Raw genomic sequence first — 24,014 nt, forward strand, 5'->3', positions numbered from 1 at the left:
TGGGAGTGAAAAAGCAGAGGGCTTACAAAGGTGGAGGTGAACCAAGAGATTGTACAAGGCTACTAGGTTCTTCGTCGTAGGACAGTTAGTGTCGTCTCTACCTGTATTTTGAGTGGTTTCGGTCATTAATTTGGCATGTGAGAGAGAAAAAAGAGCTTACTAGTTGATGTGAGGGATACTTGGGAAGAGATGAGTGTAGAAGGTGACGGGGAAAGTGATGTTTACTACTTGGACAATATGGAATAAGGGACTGAAAAAATTGCTGATTTTTATGATGCTGATCGAGTGGTGACGAGGGAAAGGATGGTCTTGGAGCCATTCACGATCACGATGATTTGCTTACGAGTTGCCAATGAATCTTTGTCTTCCTGCTTCCTTCAATCTACGCCTCTTTCCTCATAAGTACGAGCCTCCTATATGACTTCAAACTCGACTCATTACTAATTCGGTCTACCAAATTTCAAATTCTCAATATCTTTCAGGCTGAATGGTATACCTCAATTTAACAAGCCCATTGTCAAGAATTCCAAAATATCAAATTTGTTTCTGTGGTTTGTTCCCATATGATCGATCATATGTATTCAATCTCGTAACTCTAACTGCGTGAATGATACTCATGCTGACGGCACTCGCACATGTAATAGGGTATGGAAAATTGGGGTTACGATGGAGAAGAGGGAGAATAAAACTATGGAGCCTGAACTAGGCGGCAGAAGTGCTGCGGGTTCATTACTGGGAGGAATTGGAAGATGGCGGGGGCTACTAGGGCTATTTGATAGGAAGACATCTTTTTTCCCAATTCATCCTTCTCCTTCTGTTACTACCTTCTCAGAAGGCATTTCTCCATTCAGTATGGAATCCAGGATGAGATAAAGAGGACCCCAGCCAATTGAGAGCACTAGGTCTAGTGCTTATATCTCTGATGATTCGACCCTGCTGCAGAAAACCAAGACGCGAGTGCTGCTTCTCTTTGAGGAACTCCCAGAGTGGGCAAGGGATAATGAGTATATTCTCACCAGTCAGGGACCTGAGACAAAATTCCTACTGGGAATGCTTCGAGAGCACGAGATATATCCACAACGAATCAGGCAACATATACACTTATTTCTTCGCAACCTTATGGATGGTTACTTTTGAGTCATGGTGGAATGGATATGCAAACGAGTGGTATCTAGCTACCAATTCTGACGATGCCATTGCTTTTTGTCTTTGCTTTCCAGGCAGGACGGTCTGTTACATTCTTTCAACAGTTTACCATCTATTTTTAAACCATTCGCATGCAACTTGTCTCCTTTGCTCGAAGCTCGACTTCCTCGGAATCCTTGATGTCATTGCAGGAAGTTTTACACCAGGACTCTGGTACACTTTTCCACGCGCTTCATGCCAATTGAATGTTACATGGATTGCGGTAAGTATCACTTCCATAATCACGTTTTGCTCTTCTATCTAAGGCTCTCTTTGCGGACGTCAGGGTAAATCGTCGAGCTATTCAGCTGATCAGCTTGTACAGGCTGACTTTATCGCACAATTCTGCACCGCCTTGCTAGCTCCTTTCTCGAAATACTCTCCCAAATGCGACCCCTCCGTGGATTAGTAGTATCCGCTATGGTGTTTTCGGCATTTAATCCTATTATCATAGAGATTTCGCAAGTCGGCTGGACGCAGGCGAACGCTGAGTACGGAATTTCATTGTACGGCTTTTCTTTTATCATCTATTTATGCATTAAGCTTGCTTTCTCCCTAATTGGAGACTCGTAATTTGTTAATATCTTTGACAGCTGCGAATCACAGAGGTTTGGAAGCCTGGCTACTTTGACATTTAGGGTCATTCCCATCAGATATTTCATGTAGGTATAACAATTGGCTTTACAGTACATTTCTTGGCCTTCTTCAGGGCCGTTGATCACTTTTACATTGTTAAGCATGGCCAATGCTCGGATTAAAGACTTTGAGTAGAGTACAATTATCATTGTGTTCCTTTCGTTACAGCTATACCTGTAACTTTTCGTGTGACTTCTAGGGTGTTCAATAGGTCAGGTCAGACTACAGCTTAACAATCAAACTCCTTTGAATGTTCATCATCTTGCCAATTATTAAAATACTTTCAGCTATTGAGATGCAACCAATTATCGAATTGAATTAGAATGATGAATGTAAATCGGTTTTTGTTTCATGGCTGAACCACTTCATCTCAAGTTTGTGGCATAACAAATCCGATATATTCTCTAGTAAGGAGTTTGTTGTCCAAAATAGCTCATAATTAGGTCAACATTGGCAGTCAAAGAAACAGTATGGTTGCCCCACCCATCATCCAATTGCATGACGTAGTTGGATGTACCATCGTTAGGATACCAATGGGGTAAAGTACCATTAGTGTACGCTCCACCAGTGTTAGGGTTACCAGTTCTGATAGAGTTAACCCAGTAGCCAGTCATCAACTTGCCGATGTAGTAATCTTCATCAGTGAAAGGATATTTGTCAGTATTGGCGTATAGCGCATTCAACGCATACATGATTTCACTTTGATGGAAAGCACCCTGATCCTGTCCCGGTGGAGCATCTACAAAAGATAGTTAGTGCTGATTTCTGAGCTCATGGAGGAATGAAGAGTACATGCGGTCCCAGTAGTAGGTGTAAATTGAGCTTGCAGCAGACTCAATCCATTTATTTGCATAAGCCCAGCTACTGACAAGCGAGAAATCTCTTTGAGCAGCGTTCCAAGCCATGTTTGCCAGAGTAACATTACCATCTGCAGGGTAAAGTTCGAAGTATGTGTCGGAGAGATTGCCCCATCGGAGAGCGTTGTATTCTTGGTATTCGGTAAGATTATATAGGGTAAGGGATGTAGAGGCACCGCTCTCGTCTTTGGTGTTTCCGGTGATAAGTGGGACATCGTTAGCCGGACCAGCAATGAGTTGATCCAAGTACTTCATGGGGAGAACGTAGCCATCGAGGACAGGCTTGAAGATAAGGGGGTCGTTGCATAGCAAAGCAGTAATATACCAGATGCTAGAGTCACGATCATTGGATCCTTGAATGACGCCTGACAGAGGCAATTCACGAAGCTCCACAAGAGTACTAACGTTTTGAGAAGCTGTATAGTTCACCCCAAAGTCTAACGCTCTCTCCATAGTGATGTAGGAAGTAGCTAGACCAGCAAGGAGTGTATCATACGGATATCTAATACCAGACTGGGAGATACCGCGGGTGGAAGTAACCAGAAAAAAGCGGACTGTTGATTGCATGGTAAACTTGTGATGAACCGAAAGATTGACCCGCAATTGTAACACTGTCTAAGTCACCACCAAAGTTGGCGATGTTGTTTTGGATCCACTTCAAGACCTCAAGTTGATCAAGAACGCCGTAGTTGCCGGAAGTGTTGTAACCGGTGGTAGCGAGACCCTCTGCATTGAGTTCAGGGGTGGCGAGATAACCTAGAACATCGTCGCGACGATTGAATGTGACCATGTCAACATTTTTCACTAGAGTGGAGTATGTCAGTATTCATTCAATACAAGCAATGAAATTCGACCTCTACCACCATTTAGAAATTCTCCAGATATAGAAAGTTTGCTTGAATTTGGATCTTAGCTCGCATGGATCGTCGAAAACTTACTGGCCATTTTGCCACCATACCACCAGGAATTGTCACTAGCCTCCTCAGAGCCCTGGTTCCAAAGCAAGACTGGGAGCTTATCATTGGAAGAGTTTGCGTTTGTCCAGAGATGCAGACTTAGACAATCCTCGCTCACATAGCCCGTTGCAGAGCTAGTGGGACAAGCAGGGCCGAAGCTGGTAGCTTGTAAAGTATCGTTCCATGGCTCTCTAGGTTGAGCTGGCTTCCATCGGTTTTGGTAGCCAGTATCAGCGGCATAAGGAATACTTAGGAAAGCGACGACATTGCTGGAAGAAACACCGAAGTATTCTTCACTGACATTGGCTGCGAAATATTTGTATCCTTGAACAGGACCCAAAGTGGTTTGTATTGTCTTGTTGTAGAGCTGTGTATTGATAGGAGTAATTGTCAAAAAAGCCGAGGTGACCAAAGTCACAGCAAATTTGGAAGTAAAGAACGACATGATCGATTGAGTCGTCTCAAGATGAGCGATAATTAGTACAGAATGTAGTTGTAAATGTCTGGCTAATCAGCTGTTGAACGTCCTATTGATCTCTATTTATGTCATAGATCTGCCGCTCCATTGGAGGTGCCGTGCAGGCTCAAATGAACGTGTAGCTACATCCAAGTGAACACTTACGCACGATAGATGAATGACAAGGGGGATTTTTAGTCTTTGGCGCCCCACAGACGTTGCAGCAGTGCCACTTATGGCTTTGAAACAAAATATCCATCCATGAGCGTGGGCGACTTGCCATTGCTCACTGTCTATAGACCAATCTATTCTGATTCCAGGCGGATATGATAGTCGTTGCCTCCAGTTATATACTTCAGCTCACACAACTACAGCAGAGAAGCCGCTCATGGTACGCTAACCAGGTAAAATCTATAGGAAAGAAGGTGCTAACCTATTATCACAGAATATTTGCATTTATCTAAAGTATTGTTTATCACATCAATTACGCTTGTTACAGAATTTGGGGTTTCGGGACCGTGTCGGAGGTTTCTTAACCACCGAACATGGATCTCCTCTTCTGCCAAGCCAAGAATTCCTTTCAAACTGTAACTGCCGTGTACTATGTATGCATGCTCGGCAAACTAAATTGAACGTAGTGTCGTAGAGGCATTTGGAGAGGGATGTCAAGTTTTTCTTACTAAAAGATACGCGTCATCTAACGTTCATCGTATTCGGACCCGATAGCCCAGAAACTTGTTTTGACATACTCTATTTGGACATCGTATTAGTGATAGCAAATGATATTGTCCCATTTATCTTGTGAAAAACTTAATTTGGGTTTGTATTCTCACAAGGAAATAAAGTTCGCGTTTCTGCGCCATACGCTACAGCCAAGACTCTTTAAAATGTGATCCAAGAACGTTCTCGAGTTGATAGCAGTAGTTCATGTGATATGCCTCTGCAATACTTGATTTCATCATTGAGTTTCTGAAAGATTCAATTTGAGAAAGTCAATCTCATTGTCTGCACATAAAAGTAATAGTACCCAATATCAAGTCTCGATCGTATGCCTACCTGATGATATAGGAATCATGAAGCCGGGAGCTGATATCTAGATATGTACTAGGGCGAGTCGAGGATATTTCATGTCCAACTACATGCCTCATTGGAAAGAAAAGTCACACAAAAGGATTTGACTTTGAGAGGGGACAGTATCACGCGGGTAGATGATGAACTTCATCAAGATTAGAGTTGAACGGAAGCCCCATCCTTGATTCTCTCTTCACAATCTTGCATGCTACACTCATGCAGCTTAGACATGATAGTCATATAAGGTAGGCAGATGTAGGGCATTCATAAGAACTTAAGAATAAGATTAATAGGTTACAAAACATGTGGCGCATAAAGAAAGAGAAAGTAAAGAGAGTTGACCGATTTTCTCCTTTGGACAACCACGTAAGACGAAGAAGAAAACAATTGACCCAAATGCGTAGACAGCTAATAGTATATACATGATACGTAAATGATAAAGTGGCTTGACCAGCTTGAATGGTAGAAATCCTGTCTAGATGCATTTATGTCGTCGCCTAATCCTTGGGGAGAGATCCGAACCTACAAGGAGACCCTTAATATATGATTTCTGAATGCTACTAGGGGATGGAATATGTTTATCTTGACTTCAAGTGTACGCTGCCCACTCCCCTTCTCACTTGTTTCCAATATTTGACTATGAAGAAGGCTAAAGCCGCAATCCCCGGCACTGAAATGTGATGATCATTACTTGGCAGATCGATCACTTCCTCTACCCATCAATGAATTCGGCTTCGAGGTCGATCCATGTCACCATTTATACAGGAGTGTGTGTCTTTTCTCTTGGTCGAATGCTTGCTAAGTGAATGGTCGGTACTATAGAAGTTGGCCCCATCCTTCATTTTTTTCAATCGCTTGGTATCACTGAAGTTCTGAACAAGACAGAACACTTGAATTTGACGTGTTGAGTCTCTAGAAATCTTCTGTGGTAGTATAAAGCTTCTATACTCCTGAAAGAGTGCCCCGGTTGATACCAGCTCGACTAATTAAGTCTCTGCTTACTAATACTCCTCTCCATGGTATGATTTTACTATTTATCATACGAAGCTTCTTTAGCCACGCTGAGACCCTATATTTCAAAAGCTCAAACTATTATAAACTCAGAACGCAGCCTAAACTTAGATCCGGAGTAAACCCGGACGGGTGCCCATCCCAAGTTTCCAGTGAAAGAAACGATACTTCTCTCAAAAGACTTCCATTGAAATCCTCACCATTCTCTTGCGCCTTCCATTCGTCTTTCCTTTCAATGGTATCGCATCCCCTTTAATCTCAATTCCGCTACTTCTCTGAATGCTCATTCTTTTTGCATTTTTGTGCATCCAAACATATCCGTTCAGAGCATTGAATCAAGTTGATTGTGGCATTCAAATAGGGGGATCAGTTGTCCACAACCCCTATTGACTTATGCTCTCGATCTATTCTTGCTACTCTCTCCTAGTGGAGGAAAGCTTTAAAGATTATGGAATGTTTCAAGATCGATGAAAGCAAGAAGTCAGCGCTCTTGGCAGTGAAGTAAAATACCCAGAGCTGAGTGGATGAAACGTGTTTCCCTGGAACAGTGATTCGTCACGTGGCTTGTATGTCACGTGTACACGGCATCTGACAGATCTCCTAGAGTTTCATTCTGATAGAGATTTGATGTCAATTCTCCTTGTACCCTCTCCAGCTTGTGTTGTTTTTATGTTTTGTACTCTGCTGTCACTTTTATCTCGATAATTATAATATATGACGTGCTTAAAATAAAAGTTTCCTTAAAATCAAATCATCACATGCTGCTCAAAGCGGAAAAGCTACACAAAACCATGAGATCAACAGGATCTCTTTGAAATGACATAGCTTAGTTTCTTGCTATATTAAAATTTAGTCAAGCTTTCTCCTCTTATATACGAAGTAGTCGCCGAGGAAGGTGATAATCACGAGGGGTGGAGAATATAGTAAGGCAGGAGTATCCCCACACGCGCTGAAGCGTTGCCCGTACGTTCGGACTATGCCACTTGCGGCCCCTGTCCCGAAATGTCGATGACTTTGAGATAACAATTCACCAGATAAAATTTCTCGCATAGAAAGGTGGCTGCCTATATTTATCTGACTAAGCGACCCGGCACAGCCTTGATATTTGGCATGGTGTGCTCAGATGTTCAACGATTGAAAAGTCTTCACTCAGCTCTCGACCTTCTCCTGTTTGTACGCTCCGAAAAGTCAATTTCTCGAGCTGAAATATATACACGAGTCAAATCTTAGAACATAATACACGCTTGCTTTGTCATAAATCAAGTGCTCTATAATGTCGACATCAGAGGATTTGCGATATTCGCTACCAATTGCTGCAGCATTTCGCTCACCATTTCGACCTTCATCGATTGAGATAGAAATGAACGACATGGTAAGTGGTGAGTATACAGTTGCTGCTGATGAAAGCCAGCAACTTTTACTATATGAGTAAGAGCCCAGCCCTTTGCCTTTTTTTCTTCTCAGACCTCTGACAGTAGTAGCCACGAGGGGCTAGCGAGCACACTTACATCTCGCCCATTAATTGCCTAAGCCCGAGCAGAAGAGTTGTCAGAACTCCCCGAGGAAACTGCCAGCATGAATCATGATAGATCAAGTACCATAACTCATGTGAGACCAGGAGTTGACAAGTGGTGGCTGATAGTCATCTACTGCCTGATAGTGGCGTTACTTGCTGCGCTTTGCTTAATCTATTCTTTCAAGCCGCAATCTGCGTTCAACCTCGCATCTGAAAGACAATATGGACTAAGAACGCTACGTGAGATGCCCTGCTCCGAAACTCACAGTTCTGCGCCTTTGGGCATTGTATTTGGCATCAATTTGGCTGCTAGCATTGTGATCGCCGCTTCAGATCACGCTAAAATTGGACTTCTTGCACCGACTCCAGAGCAATATGAAGCTGATTTTACAGATCTTGGACTTCACACTTTACGAAACTTTCTTGGTGCAACCCTTGGAAGAAAGACACTGTTTGTGTCGCTAATTTTCTCTTCGTTGCCAATACATTATCTGTGGGTCAACGGCCATTAGCGCCATTCGCTTGAGCTAATAGTGACTTGTAGATCTAATAGCATAATTTTCATTATGAATTCTGGGTACAAATTTTACGAGGTTGTCGCTTCTACCTCTTTTCTGAATGGTAATCATTTCAATGTCACAAATCTCACATGAAAGAATATGAAAGTCAACCACCTTCGGTAGGTATTAATCGTGAAACCAAATGGCCTGAAGGCTATGGCGGCATTGAGCAACTCGAAAACTTGCTTCGCAGTGTACAAAGTGACCCTACAATACTTGTAAATCTTTCTCGAACAGATTGCACATCCGAGTACAATAACGTGATGTACTCGAATTACCGCACATTAATCCTGATATCAGACTACCATTTACCGAACAACAATAACTCTGTACTTGCGATCGGTGTTCTTCCTGGTTATCGTTGGAAGTCGATTGCCTCTTCGCTCTTGGCTCTCTGCCCAGACGCTTACCTTGAGATTTTCAAAGGTGCATCAAGACCAGATATCGCCTTTATCGAAAATGATAGGCCTCGTCCCATGCCAGTCGCATGTATTGACCAAGCTGAAGTGGTACAGATATCCGTGAATGAGAGTTCTGTATCTGCGCTTCGGTCTCGACAGCTTGGAGCTGACACAGCTATCTATCCAACAGATTATTACAACCCATTGGCTCAGATAGAGCTCTGCTATCAATATTGGCCAGAGAAAGACTACACGTTCGAAAACCGCACATTCCGCGGACTACTGTACACACGACCAAGCGTTCCGTTCTCGTACTGTTCAGCCGAGCGCTTGCCATCAAAGCCTACTTGTCGTCTGGTATATAGCCCCATGACAACCTTTATCTTCGGTATCATTCTTGTGATTAAACTCGCTTTGATTTCAATAGCTGCCTATTTCCGGATTTTTCATCTAGCGCTCTATAGATACCGAGATGTCAGAGATCATTATCATTTATATGGCGAGAAAGACGACCAATTTTACCATCGCCGGTTGGGCAAAGTATACAGTTGGTACCAGGGGGTATACTCAACACCAGGTATAGACTTTGCTGCCCAATTAATCATTTACCTAATAGTTTTCATCTGGATCTGGATTCTGTGGGCAGCATCTAAAGGGCGTATTATGAGTTCTGGCTTCAGTCCCTCTGCCAAAACGTTAGTTACCTCGCTTCCTATATCCACTGCCACTACTAATGATGATATCTAGAGATACTACCTGGTTTTTCAAAGTTAGTTCACTTGTCCCAATATGACAAATGGGCAACATGCTGACATGAATCTCAATCCAGAGCGTACTTTTCTACAAAAGCTTACATATAATTCTCAGCATTCTTGCCTTCTTTCAAGAGAACATGATAGATTGGCGCGTAAGCACCCTTGAGAGAGCCGAAGCATATAATCCGCCACCATCGCCAGAAACATTCTATCATGGACTTTGGCGAAAATTGAAGACCTTCGCGCTTGACTTTCCTACATGGCTGATGATCTTCATGCCATTACGTACGACACTTATCCACATGTTCGTCGGCTGGATGTTTCCCTTTCGATTCGTTGATATCGCAGAATTGGGCCAAGATGTCGGCACACTGGTCGGTTCAGTACCAACTGCGTATTGGAGTCTGGGCCCGTGGGATATCTTTAATCAGACGAGTAATTCGGGTCTGTTTGTTGCATATGATGCGATACAGCTCACGATTTTTGTTGTCGGGCCATTCTTTTTGCTTGAGGGTGTATTCTTTGGTGTGGTAAAACTAAGGGATTGTTTTAAATTGATATGATAGATATGCTAGAATGAGTTCCCAACTAATATTTAAACTATATGACTAATTACTAATTGTTCTGTACCCACTCCGACTTCCTCCGACTGCTTTTACTTGCAACAGACATACCAAGCCCTGCAAAGCTTGCCCCACTTGATATTTCGAAAATCGCAATATCGGCCTGGAATTGACTGGCAATCCAGGTGCGAAGTTCGACAGCAAGAAGTGAGTCTACGCCCAGACTGTGGATCGGTATGCGCAAATCAATATCACTTGGAATGTTTGAGAGACTGCGAGCTAGTTTCACGACCAAAGCTTGGGATATGACGGCACCTGCATCCACCAAAGACGAGGCAGCTAAAAACTCTGCTCTAAAATCACGGGAATCGGTACTTAATGCATCCACTGCTCCATACGTCTCTGGGAGGAGACCTAATGCACTGAAGATAGGTTGTTGAAGCCAGCTGGGCTCGTCGCGACCCATCATTCGGATGTTCCGGGGAGTGTTTATTCCAACAACAGTCTGACATTCTCTCGCAGACAGAATAGGTAGCGAAGGATTGCAATAATAGTCAAGTATAGCATTGAGATTATGTCTGGTGATAGGAAGCATTGAGCCGTGCGATAGCATGCGCTCAAGAATCTTCGGATTTTCGACTAGAAATCCGTCGGATATCATTACTCCTAAATCGATCGAAATAGCTTTTTGGCCTTTAGCAACACGATAGTGAGAAAGAGCGTCGAGGTAGGTGTTTGCAGCTGCGTAATTCGCTTGGCCAGACTGGCCACATATGCCCGAGACCGATGATAACAACACAAAGAAATCCATAGCCTCAGGTAATAGGGTATGTAAGTTCCATGAACCATCTACCTTAGGTTTTAGAGCTGCTTCCCACTGAGAGTAGGACATTTTTTCGAACATTTCATCCTTGTTATCTGTTAGAGGATGGATTCTACACAACGAACTGTATTACATACCTGTAGCACCATGCAAGCTTGAATGCATCCTTTGATTGGTGGCATTTGTTTTGTCGAAACGGCTAAAACCTTTTTAAGCTCCTCATTATTGCTAATGTCGCAAGATGGGGTAGCGACAAAGACTCCTCGAGATTCTAGCTTCTTCACGAATTCCAGGGCGTCTGGAGACCGAGCTCCAGATCGAGATAGAAGTAACAACCATCTAGCCCCTCTATTTGCCAACCATGTCGCAATGCTCCGGCCAATTCCTCCCATGCCGCCTGCTACTACGTAGGTCTTATCGTGGTCGAAGCAATAGCGCGGTTTCTGAGAAAGAATTGTCTGGTAATCTGTTAATACACACTGGTCACGAGGCGTGTGGAAAACCCTTACCGGAACTGCCGCATCTGGCTTGACTTCCAAGACCGCCTTTCCACTACTTTTCCCATCCGCCAATAATCTGAATGCCTTCTTGGTATCGGAAATACTGTAAATGTGTAGAGGGCGAGCAGCGTGAATGATCCCTTTGGAATGCATTTCCAATATCGCCCTCATACCTCGCTGTGCTTCTTGAGGTCGATCAATCATCCACCTAGAACCATCAAAAGCGGAGAACGTGACATTATCATGGAACTTAAACATAGGCAAGCCTGCATTTGTCAAAATCTCTTTCTTGCCTATCTCTACGAAACGACCGTATGGAGCTAGGCATTCCCAAGAGGCAAACAGACTGTCTCCGGCCAACGAATTCAAAATGACGTCTACTCCACGTCCATCGGTCATCCTCTTGATTTGACCTGCGAAGCTTGTATCTCGGCTATATAGTATATGGCTTTCTTCAATGGCATACTCATTCATCAAGAGTTGCTTCTTCTTACTTGATCCAACAGTGACGAAAATTTCGGCTCCAATGTACTGGGCTAATTGTATTGCGGCTTGGCCAGTTCCACCAGCACCCGCATGGATTAGAACGGACTCACCCTTTTGGAGACGCCCCAAGAGCTTAATGGATGTCCATGCGGTGACGAACTGTACTGGTAAAGCAGCTGCCTCTGTGAAAGGCATATCGTCTGGTATCTTACAAACGCATTGCATTTTGCTTCTCGCATACGTTTTGAAGCCTTCAGTGGTCGACATAAAGACTCTGTCTCCGGGCATTAAGCTGCAACCTTGCCCTACCCGCGTCACAATACCGGAGCATTCAAGCCCAAGTGTCTTTCCCCCAACCTGGCCAAGTGCCATCAAGCAGTCTTTGAAGTTGAGTCCAACAGCACGAACTTCAATCTCTACTTCATCTAAAGCTATAGTATCAGAATAGTGGATATCCTCGATGAATTGAAGCGTATCGAGTATTCCAGGAGAGGCGATCGCCAATCTTAATGGTGGACTCTCTTGCCACGATAGTTGCTTGGATATTTTGGGTAACGAAAGGTCGTATATTTGATTGGTGGCTGCCTCCGCTATTGTTAGTCTGCATACTTGGAAAAACCCATCCTTCTCTTCGTAGGCAGAGTCGTATTTCTCTACATCAGCATCGATACTTCTCTGAATGATCTTGGAAATCGCCTGTATCTGAGCGCCAGAGTACTGTGTTCTGTGCGCCACACTAATTATGACAAACTTCGACATCGGATTTTCAACACGGAGAACTCGTGCGAGACCATCCACCAGACTGTACAGAGGAGAAGATGAGCCATCGCCGGTACTGCGTGTGAGCCATATGATTGTACGAAATCTTGAAAGAATCCCTTGAATTTGATGAAATTTGACTTCGCTCAGGCCGTAAAGTACTGGCTTATATAACTCATCAGTGAATAAAATCACAGATCCGAAATTACCTTCAAAACTTGATGTGGCACCCATGAGATCTACTATGTGGGCTCCTGGCAGTTCGCTATTGCCAGTTCTAAAACAGCCTTCTAGCTCCGCTGCAAATCTTTCCTGCGCCACTACGTCTGTATCAGCGACGATTAGAGGGCATGGAGTGTTTGTTAGAGTAGTGACAGGGTCTATTTTTGTTGAGACTAATATACTAAGCTCATGTAAAGCTTTATTCTCATGGTCATGAAACGCGAAATCAATGCCCGTGAACCCATTCTCACTTAGCACTGTGTGCCATCGGTCGACAGATAAGCATGGCCCTCTTGATCGATACTCCTCTTCACTTAACCACCATCCGGGAAGAAGTCCCATCGTGAAAGAGCTCCGAAGTATGTCTGGATTCGTGATTTCATACAAAATGAGTTTGCCACCGGGACGGAGCAATTCATTTATATTCTTGAGAGTGATATCTAGGTTACTAGTCGCATGTACGACGTTGGCTGCGATAATAACATCATATGCTTCGTGAACAAATCCTTGATCTGCCGGGGATACCTCAATGTTAAGTCTTTTGTATATAATGTTCTGGTAGTCTAGAAACTTGGTCTTTGCTTTCTCGAAAAATGACTCTGAGATATCAGTGATTGTGTAATCGGTGTATAGTTTCGGTGCGGTTGATGGGTCTCCATGATCAATCAAGGTACGGAGAATATTTCCAGTCGACCCTCCAGTGCCGGCACCAATCTCCAGATATCGTAAGTGTGGATACTTGTGTTTATACATACCAAGATACTGATCGAGGGCTTTAAATGACAGATCTGTGCTACTGAGCTCTTGATAGAATTGTTCCAAAATGCCTGATGGGAAGAGGAGCTCAATAACATCTACTTGGGAACGAAATATACCCAGAAGATTCCTACCCACGGTGACAGTCATTTTGCCTTGTGCATTGAGATTTTCAACTGATGAACACATGCGTTCAAAATGATCGTCATCCAAAGCCAGCGTTGACCATGATATTCCGGAATGCTCCAGCTGCAAAATCTTATTCTGGTGCCTGAGAAGTTGCCAATCTGCCCACTTGAGGTAACTCTTCAAATGAGGCGGTAGCTTGGTCTGAGTGAGCCCTGCGTTTTCTACTTTCTTGAAGAGTCTATATAGAAATGCATAGCACAGGAAACTCAGATCTTCTAGGAACGTTGACTGCTCAAGATCTTTGAGGTCATAATTCAGATCTTTCTTACAGAGTGCCTCGACTCGTCCGCGATCGGAAGCATCTAGTAACTCCGGGTCCGGCTTCCATGTTAGATTCCAGAGATTATGCTTTTCTGGCATCAGGTCTTCAGAAGATGATGTTCCTGTGATGAAGGTCATTCGAACGCCTTCAAGCTTAGCGCATAAGACTTCACTTGCACACATGGCAGAAATATCGACTTCAATCCCTCGATTATCGGCAGTGGCTATTTGGGATGTACCCTGAATTTTCTCTGTTGCCGGCCAAGCGAGCCCGGACTTGGAGACCCACATTTTTCTTATCAGTGTCGGTACAAGCGTGTTTGCTTTGACTGTTCCTCCCGAGGTATATGTGACCATTGCGAGTTGCAGAAGCCCGTCAAGGGTACAAGGATGTATCACATGTGGCTGTGGTTGATTGACGCCTCCAGCTCCCTCCCATTTGAATGTCTTTATATCAGCTGTCGACACAACATCTGTATATCTCGCGTTCGTCAAAACCTGAAACGAAGGTCCATAATCGAATCCACAGGACTTGCAAAACTTGTACAGAAAATCAGTATCAACATCGTTCCTGCACTGACTAACTAGGTTTCTGAATTGCTCCACTTCGTAGAGTCGAATCTGTGCGTGTTCTCTCTCACTGTGAAGTTCAGATGCCACCACGCCTGGATCTATACGGGCTAGGCCACTGCAGACCTCTACCCATTCGTTGTCTATGTAGGCATATAGTCTGAAATCTGCCCAATTGATCTCTTTGTTGCTGGAACCCTGGCTTTGTCGAGCTACAAAACTTACTTCAACTCCAGTGGACGTGACCGGAATTACCAAGGCTGACATGAGCTTGACATCTCGTAGCTCAAACCCGGCAATAGATTGATCATTTCCCTCTGCAAGCTGCTTCATAGCTTCAATGGCCATGACTAGCATTCCGGCACCTGGGTATAATATAAGACCATTAATCTGCATGGTATCAGCGTTGTTTCTGATGTTGATTTGGCTTTTTAGCATACCTTGTGATCATCTGCCCATGGAAGCTCGGACAGCTTGATAAAATTAGACCATTTGGCTTCCATCGGGTTCCAATCAGCGACCGTTCTCCCTAAAAGATCTAGCTTTGGCTGCGAGCGTAGTCTATGCCCCTTGCTTATTCGGCTTTCGTGTAAATAAGTCTTGAAATGATCGAATGGATACTCAGGTAGATCACAGAGAGACATGTAACTACCACGAGGATCCTCGTCGCTATCTTCGTTGATGCGTTGGATATTCACATTATACCCAAGGCACCAAAGTCTACCAGCGCTTTCCATGACTGTTTCAAGGGCAGAACGATGTCTTTGTACTGTTCCGAGGTAAACAAGTACGCGATCCCGGGAAATTGCTACTTCTCTTACGGGTCCAGACAGCGTGGAGTGTGGCCCAATTTCCAGACAAGCATCTATCTGTAGGTTGTTCAAATGACTTCCGTCGAGTTTCTTTCGAACATTTCTTGCGCAAATATGCTCCACTGCTTGGACGAACTGAACTGGAGACACCATATTTCTTGCCCAATAGTCTGGCTTACTCAAATCCTCGATGGTGATTCTCTCCCCTGTGACAGTAGAGATCACGGTTGGGCCTGCTACCTTTGCGGTCCCGGGTACTATATTATCTATAGACTTGATGTATTCCACAGAAAGTTCATTCATCTGAGGTGAGTGATAGGCTACGTTGACCCTAAGTTTGCGGCAGAAGATCTTCTTTCGCATCAGTTCAGAAATGAGAGCGTCTATTTGCACCTCTTCTCCGGAAACTGTGACATTGATCGGACTATTATAGCAAGCGATGACAAGAGGATTTGCGGTTCTAGGCATTTTGCTTAGAATTTCACTGACACGACTCTGTGATAGCCGAACAGATGCCATAGCCCCCCGAGTTCCAGGGCGTTTGAGAAGCTGAGAGGTCCAAAAACCTCGCATGTATGCCACTTTCCAGGCAGATTGACGAGACAAAGCACCGGCACAGTATCTGACTTTGTCATTAGCTGCAGAAATTGTCAGAGGCATGGAAATCCTAATGACTTACGCTGCGGCAATTTCACCAGAGGAATGTCCTATCACAGCACTTGGCCGAATGTCAAAATTATTGAGAAGATCAACAAGTGCGATCTGTAGCACTGTGCAAAGCGTCTGGCTGGCCAAAGGGTGGTCAATGGCAATTGAGTCAGATGATCCGAGAAGAACATCTGTGAACGATTAATAAGAGTCTCGGGACAGAGAACAAGATGTGTTACTTACCTAGCAATTTCCACGTGCACCCCAGCGACTGCAAAAAAATATTTGCCTCTTCGATACTACGTCTTAAACTCTGATATACAAGCAGTTCTTTACCCATGCCAACCCACTGAGCTCCCTGACCGGTAAATATGAAAGCCAATTTTGGGGATCCAATAGATTTAAGAGGTGCTGGTATAGAATCCTGCGCCTTTATGATGTCTTTCAATGAACGACAAATCGCAAATGACTTCCATGCGAGTAAGCTTCTCCTTGAGTTGAGAGTATGGGCCAAGTTCTGCAAATATTCCTTCTCTGCTACCAAGCCTTGCTCATGAAGAGATAGAGAGGAGAAATGCTTTGAGTAAGCATTCATGATGCGGTCTACTCCATGTTCATCTGCCGCAGAGAAGACTAAGAGTTTTGGTAGCGCGTTTCTCTTTTCTAGCACTGATTCTGTGTCGTTAAGTTCAGAAACTTCATTATCGTTTGTGATAGGATCGGGACGAATGACATCATCATTGGATAAGTGTTTTGGGAATGACGGACTTTCCGTGGTATAATGAAAGCCAGCCAATTTATGTTCACGCAAATAATGCAATGCATCGTCTATTATTGCATGAGCGTTGGAACCTCCAAAACCGAACGAATTGACTGAAGCTCGTCGCAGGCCTGGGGTTGGCCAGAGACATGCAGATGTGGGAAACTTCGCAATCATCAGTTACATCCATTCATTCACAACTCGAGCATCTCGACTCACCTTGATCCTGAGAAAATCGCTATCAATCCTGGGATTAACGGTATGGAAATTCGTGTTTGGGGGAATAATGCCTTTTTCAAGAGCTAATATGGTTTTCACGACGCCCGCAATACCACTTGCGCCTTCCAAGTGTCCTATATTGGATTTTACAGCACCACTGGGCGGATAATTAGCAAATAGAGCTATTGATGCACGTCTATTAAGCATTCTTACACATGTAGAGGGTTGCTTTTGTCTCGACCATTGCGAAATACATTTCCTAAAGCGTTCGCCTCTATTGGCTGGGGAGAAGGGATTAGAAAGCAGAATATTTCAAAAAGTGAATTTTACTTACATCGCCGACCGGTGTACCCGTGCCATGAGCTTCAAAATATCCTGTGCGATTTAGGTTTAGACCCGCTTTGGCGTAGCAATCTCTGATTAGAAGTTCCTGTGATTTTTGATTGGGCTGCGTGATACCTGGTGTGAATCCATCATGATTGGACCCTGTAGACCTAATCACTGCGCGTATGGTATCGCCGTCTTTAATGGCATCGATGACTCTCTTAAGAATGAGAATTCCAACGCCTTCGCCCCTAGCGTAGCCATTTCCGCGTTCGTCAAAACTCCAACATCGACTATCTGTCGATAACATGTTCATGTCAGATAGGATGTAGAACAGATCAGCTGCTAAGATTAGATTTGCACCGCCAGCGATACTCTGAGTACAGGTCAGTGACGTTTCTTTGGTGTATTGAGAAATCCAAACTTACGAGCTTAGATTCCCCGGAGCGCAAGCTTTGACAAGCAAGATCTAGAGCAACAAGACTGCTAGAACATGCAGTGTCTATATTGACACTGGTGCCCAAAGTGTTAAAAAACCAACTGATTCTGTTGGCGTTTAAAGTCGTTGTGATACCGGTTGCAGCATAGCTGGCGGTATTGTATACATCTTTCTGATATAAAGTTTTGTAATCATCTGTGAAACACCCGGTGAAGACAGAAGTGTCAGATCCTGCAAGCTTTTGCATGGATATACCGGCTATAGACGAGGTCAGTACAATAAGGTTGCGACAGACCAGACGTCATACCATTCTCAGCAGCCCTATAAGTGACCTCTAAGAGGAGCCTTTGCTGGGGATCCATTGATGCAGCCTCTGTTGGGGAAATGGTGAAAAATGGGGCATCAAAAGCAGTGGGATCTTCATTTAAGAAATGTCCTCCTTGGAGAGCAATCTATGGTTGGCTAATCAGATTTTTCCATGCTCAGAACAAAGGATCTAGGACTTACAGTATCATGTCTTGTTGCATCGGGATGATAGATTCCATTGATGTTAATACGGTCTTCCGGGAATGGCTTGGAAGCACATTGTTTTTGCATGATCATGTTCCAAAACCCCTCAGAAGACGTAGCTTCCTCGGGAAATTTGACTGACATTCCTACAACTGCAATTGCTTCCATCTGGTCTCTTCCTGTAGTGTATTCGCTACTCTCAGAGTGTAAAGATTGAGGCATATTGTTTTGAGGTTTTTTTAATGACTATTAGAATTCAAAACAATAGATTGATTACTTGGATTGTGAAGCTCTTGAGTTGAAGGGGGGATCATGTAATAAGCGAAAAGTCGATGTACAAGCTATCTGTAAATCTAAAGATTGGTCAACTGTTCAAATATGTAGAACGTATCCTATCATTCTTGATGGAATCTGGATACATAAGAATTACACTTCCACTATTTCCTTAGGTCAGAAATCCGACTTACGAAACAAGTTCGAGCATAGATCCAAGTATGGGTGACGAAGCTCTAGGAATTCATTATAACCAACCAAGATGCATCTAGAAGTAGCTTGTCTAGGAATAGAGTGGCAGCTAGCGAGGCGCGCTTATACGCCGAAATACTTCATTCTTTTCTAAAGATCTTAAAATATTTGTGTCAGTATTCAGTTGATAGTTTGACACTAATATTTTAGCATTATTTACGCAACTTAAACAGTATAGACACTCATGTTACACAACATGTTTCATTATTATAGAAGCTTTTCAGAAAGATTGAGCCTATCCAGAACCCACAACCGACAACTTTCTGGTGCAGTAGTCTGCCGGATTAAAAGTCAGGCGACTGACACTAATCTTGCCATTAAATAAAATCGAAAAAAGATAATATCGCTATGATGAGACGCTAACTAGACAGAGCAACTTATGTTGTAAGTTGGCTTTAAAAATATTCCTTTCGAACATTCAATAGAAGTATTGAGCTTACACGAGACGCACAATTTTACGACCCCAGGCGTGTGACAAGGTATTTCTCGGCGCACTGTACAAAACCGATCAATCTTAGATAAATTTCCTGAAGCTGCATCGATCATAAGCTGGGATATAGTTCGGTGTTATCTTTTCGAACATCCTGCATATTAAAAATTGGTGATGGCTCTACAGCAAGTCCTAACAGTTGGTGATATTTCTGCAGCATCAGTGATAATTTCTCGGGATTGAAGTAACCGATATCCCTACCTACATCTCAGCCCGCATTTTGAATAACACAACCCTAATGTCACCACTACTACAACTCTAATACATGATAATAGATATTATGATTCATCCCATAAAAAGTTGAAATTTTGAGAAATTCATTGCATGATAGGTACAATTATCGAATAAGATTGTGAGACAACTAAATTTTGAATCGAATTAGAACTATGATTGCTCTACCTCCCTTTCAATCTTTGACATATCAGCCTCGCTGGTAACTAAAATCTTCGCGATATCATCTTATCAATTTAATGCACTTCTTGCTTATTATTAAGATATTAATTAACGAGCGTACTTGTAGTAGGAAAAAGAAGCTAATTACTCTTTATATCACCAGTGTTGTATAATAAACTCCGATTTTATGCCCTCAGGGTATGGTCCAACTCAATATTTGTTTATTAGACATTTGTTTATTAGACCCTTCACAACAAATTTCTGTTTCCTTGGGGTAGGTAATACAAGATGTACGAAGTAGGGATGTCAACCTCGGCATACTTTCTCTCCATCACATGAGAGGCCCACTGTATTGCATACGAAGTAGGCAGTCCAACACAGAACCCAGGAATCCACAGACTCCTGCATACTCGCCCTGCACAAAGTTCCCGATCTGCACCTCGGTAGTTGTCAATTTCTGATCTTATGTTGAAGTCACTTAAAGCGACAATATCAGAAAACGCGGCTCGGAGGCGTAGTGCAGGACATTGCAACATCAATTACTCCAGTGGCAACACCACGATGCAACTTCATGTTATCTTGAGGCGGGAGGTGACATGGTGTGAGTCGACGCGGAAGCCATCGGAGGTTCTTCATCCTTCGTTCCCCTTTACTATGAGTTTTCCTTTTGAATAATTGCTTAGAATTTGGTATCTTTAGGACCTGAAGTGATAGCTTTCTTTTCTGCGCTACGATTATAGCGGCCTAAACCTACAGCTCTCACTGAAATTTTTGAATTCGGTACTATCAATTTTTGGGAGTTTCTACTTGATTACATGTCACCTTCCATGTATACCGTTGAGCCGGGAGAAGCTTCTCCTGGAGGAACCTCAGAGTCATTGTCTGATAAAATTATTGTTGGGACTACGAAGGGAGTTCCGGATGCCGAAGCTCCACCCATTACGATTTTGGACAACACTAGAACGACAAGCCTGAAGACCTCAGCTATCTATGTGCTGCTACTAGCGTCTGTATATCTTTATCCGATTGATGGTACACCGTGCTGATGCCTGAAAACCCCATATAGACTCTGTCTTACACTATTCATTGTTAACATGGAGGTTACCATCGTAAGTACATCTTTAGTGGCTATAACCAATGACCTAGGCGGTTATTTTCAAGTTGGGTGGATAGTTTCAGGATATCTAGCAACGTATTCATGTATGTTCATAACCGGGAAAGCAAGTATGATTAATCTCTGACAAAAGAGCGAGCAGCACTGATTGTAATATGGGCAAAGCTCAGTGACATCTTCGAAAGGAAGACCTCAATGATCGGAGCAGTCTTGACGTTCACACTCTTTTCCGCCGGCTGTGGTACTTCAAAATCAATGACATCTTTGTAGCTCTCCGTAGTTCTGCCATTCTTTCTCTCAGTCATGCTAATTTTAGACAGAATCATATGCCGCGCTTTTCAAGGAATAGGAGCAGCAGGTTGCTATTCAATGGCAATGGTGATATTTTTTGAAGCTGTTCCATCAAAATGGTATGGTCCAGGAGGAAGTCTTCTCACAACATTCATCGCTCTCGCAACACTGTGTGGCCCATTAATTGGCGGGGCTATAAGTGAGTCCACCACTTGGAGATGGATATTTCTCTTGAAGTATAGACCGACCCTGCACACTTTACGATCACATGGCTGATTATGACACACTAGTGTACCAATTGGAATTCTCACTGCCGCAATGCTATTTCTCTCCATCCCCGCTGGATTTCCTCATCAGGATTCATTGAGTGTCCAAGATTCTACCTGGTCAACGCTGTGCTCAAAAGATTCTTGGAAAAAGGTAGACATGCCTGGGGTTTTACTTCTCCTGGCCGCTACTATATTCCTAATAACAGGTATATTACAAGCTGGAGACGGGATACTTCCATGGTCGTCTCCACTGGTCGTGACTTTCCTTGTTCTTTCTTGTATTGCATGGGTTTCGTTCGCCATTTGGGAGCGGCATGTGAGCTACTCAGAGATATCGTCAGTCGAGCCGATATTTCCCTGGCGATTTCTTCACAACAGAGTATGGATAGGCATGCTTCTGTAAGTAGCTTCAAGATCTTGCCACATTGATAAACTATTAACGGATTTGACAGAACGTCATTTCTTTGCGGGCTGCCGTTCAATATAATCGTTGTTAGCCTGCCTCAAAGATTCCAAAATGTTAATCAGATGTCTGCTGTAGATTCGGGAATACGGATCCTTCCATATATTCTGGTAGCTCCTGCTACCTCTATGATAACGACATCTCTAGCAGGGAGGAAGAGAATACCACTAGTGTATCTCCTCCTATTAGGTTCTTCTCTTCAGCTCGTTGGAACTGTATTACTCCTACAGGTACGCACCGTTGTCACATCAGTTACCGCACTATATGGCTATGAGGCGATTGCCGGTTGTGGACTCGGTGTCACATTTGGCATACTAATTCTAGGTATTCCTTATGCTGTCGAAAGAAGAGATCTCGGTATTTATCCCTGTTATGACAGTTTGTGATGATGTAGTAACAATCTAACAGCCACCGCCACGGGTGCGATGATACAAATTCGTATGCTCGGTGGGGCGATTGGACTTGCAATCGCATCATCACTGTTCAACAGCTACACGAAGAGGCAACTAGCTTCACATCTCAATCCTGATCAAATTACCGACATACAGCAAAAACCAAGTGCAATATTACATCTTTCAGCAGAGCTGCAGCTTTTAGCTAGGAGGATATTTGCGGAAGGATTTGAGATGCAGATGATTTTGGTTGTAGCATCAGTTGCCACTTCAATGATTTCCGGAATGATTGTTTGGAGACGTGAACAATTAGTCACAGTCGCAGTGATAGAATGACTTGAATTTCGGGGATGGCAACCTAGTTAACCGATATCCCTGCTACGTGCACGACCCTACTATGTGCACGCTTTTATTATTTATATAGAAAATTGAATTAAAAATTGAAAAAGCCATATTATAATTTGAAATTCAAAATTGAGATAATTGAAATAAACTTATATAATATTTTGAAATAAAAAAATTAAAAATCTCAAAAATTATAATAATAATAATGATAAATAAGATATTAACTTTTATAAAAAAAAAAATTTATTTATTAACCGATGTCCCTGTATCTTGCACAACCCCACATCTTGCACAATCTCAAATTCACTATTACTATAACTTTAATATTTAATTATAATTATAATTTATAAGATATTCAATTGAAACTTTGAGATATTAATGATATAATATAATATTATTATATAAATTTATAAAATAATTAAATTTTAAATTTTATTAATATTATAATTGCCCATCTACTCTTAGTTCTGATTTCTATCCCCCCCTTTTTATTCTTTGAAATATCAATTTCCTTATTATTTAAAAGTTTTATAATTTTTTGAAATACTAAATCTGATATAATAGAATGTTTTGAGATGCTTTTAATTTATTTAATAGATAAATTTGATATTCTACAAGCTTTTTTATTATACTTTTTGAATTCCTATAGAATTTGATAATCAATCTTCCTCTATCTAGTTTTCTTTTATCTCTTTAAATATTTCTTTTATTTTTCATTTTTCTTTTCAGTTTTCTTTAGTTTTTTAGTTTTTTTATTTTGTTTAATAACAAGTTTTTTGGTAGCTTAATATATCTTAGCTTTTAAAATAATATTAGAAGAATATAAATATACTTTACTTATTTTTTCTCCTATTAGATTTAATTTTTTAAATCAATTCCTTTTTTTTTTTTTTTTTATAGTTTCTTTTAATCTTTTTATTCTATACAATTGAATATTAGTTTAAGTTATATTGGTGAAAGTAGCCTTAAAAAACTTCAAAGTGATTTCAAGATTATTTTGATATTGAAATTCTAATTTGAGTTTATAAAAAGCTTTCATAGTATATAATATTTTAAATTTATTTTTATATAGTTATATTAATATAGAAGGTGTAGGGGGAGCTTAGATATAATATTAGTAATAATAATATTTTTATCTATAAAATAAATACTTGTTTTTTTGAAGAAAGAGAGTATAGTAATATATTGGGATAAATTGTGAAATTTAATTTTTTTTAATATAATTTAGAAATTATATTTTATGAGTTTAAAAATATCCCTTATTTGGATATATAAATTAGTCATATAGATTATAATTATTGAAAGTAAAAGGAAAAAGGCTATAAGGTGAAAAGGTTAAAATTGATATATAAATGTATGCAAAATTTATATATTATTTTTCAATTTATTATATTTTTATATAAATTCTACATTAATATAAGTAAAAATAATTATTTATAATTAATAAATAAATATCCTTTATCTAGCTTTTAAATAGTGGATTATT

At 41.9% G+C, this 24,014-nt stretch overlaps 5 protein-coding genes across 5 annotated transcripts; 3 read left to right on the forward strand and 2 right to left on the reverse strand.

Moving 5' to 3' along the window:
- Positions 1–690: 690 nt before the first annotated feature.
- Positions 691–1,450, forward strand: EAE97_009395 (uncharacterized protein; the record flags this gene model as incomplete). The annotated part of the gene is made up of 3 exons (XM_038879910.1): positions 691–850; positions 878–1,018; positions 1,176–1,450. 3 exons carry the CDS (start codon positions 691–693, stop codon positions 1,448–1,450), a joined length of 576 nt encoding a protein of 191 aa, XP_038729466.1.
- Positions 1,451–2,225: 775 nt separating this feature from the next.
- EAE97_009396 (uncharacterized protein) lies at positions 2,226–4,079 on the reverse strand (the record flags this gene model as incomplete). Its single annotated transcript, XM_038879911.1, has 4 exons — positions 2,226–2,560; positions 2,687–3,232; positions 3,264–3,482; positions 3,617–4,079. The coding sequence occupies 4 exons, from the start codon at positions 4,077–4,079 to the stop codon at positions 2,226–2,228; spliced, it is 1,563 nt and encodes a 520-aa protein (XP_038729467.1).
- A 3,669-nt stretch (positions 4,080–7,748) lies between these two features.
- EAE97_009397 (uncharacterized protein) lies at positions 7,749–9,968 on the forward strand (the record flags this gene model as incomplete). Its single annotated transcript, XM_038879912.1, has 5 exons — positions 7,749–8,182; positions 8,234–8,310; positions 8,373–9,345; positions 9,398–9,419; positions 9,480–9,968. The coding sequence occupies 5 exons, from the start codon at positions 7,749–7,751 to the stop codon at positions 9,966–9,968; spliced, it is 1,995 nt and encodes a 664-aa protein (XP_038729468.1).
- Positions 9,969–10,020: 52 nt separating this feature from the next.
- EAE97_009398 (uncharacterized protein) lies at positions 10,021–18,468 on the reverse strand (the record flags this gene model as incomplete). The annotated part of the gene is made up of 12 exons (XM_038879913.1): positions 10,021–10,878; positions 10,929–11,249; positions 11,301–14,924; positions 14,975–15,968; positions 16,026–16,185; positions 16,238–16,919; positions 16,974–17,130; positions 17,187–17,254; positions 17,308–17,673; positions 17,726–17,994; positions 18,044–18,188; positions 18,244–18,468. 12 exons carry the CDS (start codon positions 18,466–18,468, stop codon positions 10,021–10,023), a joined length of 7,869 nt encoding a protein of 2,622 aa, XP_038729469.1.
- A 1,881-nt stretch (positions 18,469–20,349) lies between these two features.
- On the forward strand, positions 20,350–22,549 carry EAE97_009399 (uncharacterized protein). Its single transcript, XM_038879914.1, has 7 exons — positions 20,350–20,660; positions 20,721–20,854; positions 20,911–21,034; positions 21,089–21,295; positions 21,350–21,727; positions 21,781–22,148; positions 22,200–22,549. The coding sequence occupies exons 1-7, from the start codon at positions 20,470–20,472 to the stop codon at positions 22,517–22,519; spliced, it is 1,722 nt and encodes a 573-aa protein (XP_038729470.1). The 5' UTR covers positions 20,350–20,469; the 3' UTR covers positions 22,520–22,549.
- Positions 22,550–24,014: the final 1,465 nt, after the last annotated feature.

The sequence above is a fragment of the Botrytis byssoidea genome (assembly GCF_014898295.1).
Source record: "Botrytis byssoidea strain MUCL 94 chromosome Unknown BBYS_021, whole genome shotgun sequence".
Taxonomy (NCBI): Eukaryota; Fungi; Ascomycota; class Leotiomycetes; order Helotiales; family Sclerotiniaceae; genus Botrytis; species Botrytis byssoidea.

Coding starts and splice junctions, on each gene's coding strand:
- EAE97_009399 (XM_038879914.1), top strand. CDS start 20,470: ATGTCACCTTCCATGTATACCGTTGAGCCGGGAGAAGCTTCTCCTGGA. Junction 21,035..21,088: donor TCAAAATCAATGACATCTTT/GTAGCTCTCCGT, acceptor AATTTTAGACAG/AATCATATGCCGCGCTTTTC. Junction 21,728..21,780: donor GTATGGATAGGCATGCTTCT/GTAAGTAGCTTC, acceptor CGGATTTGACAG/AACGTCATTTCTTTGCGGGC.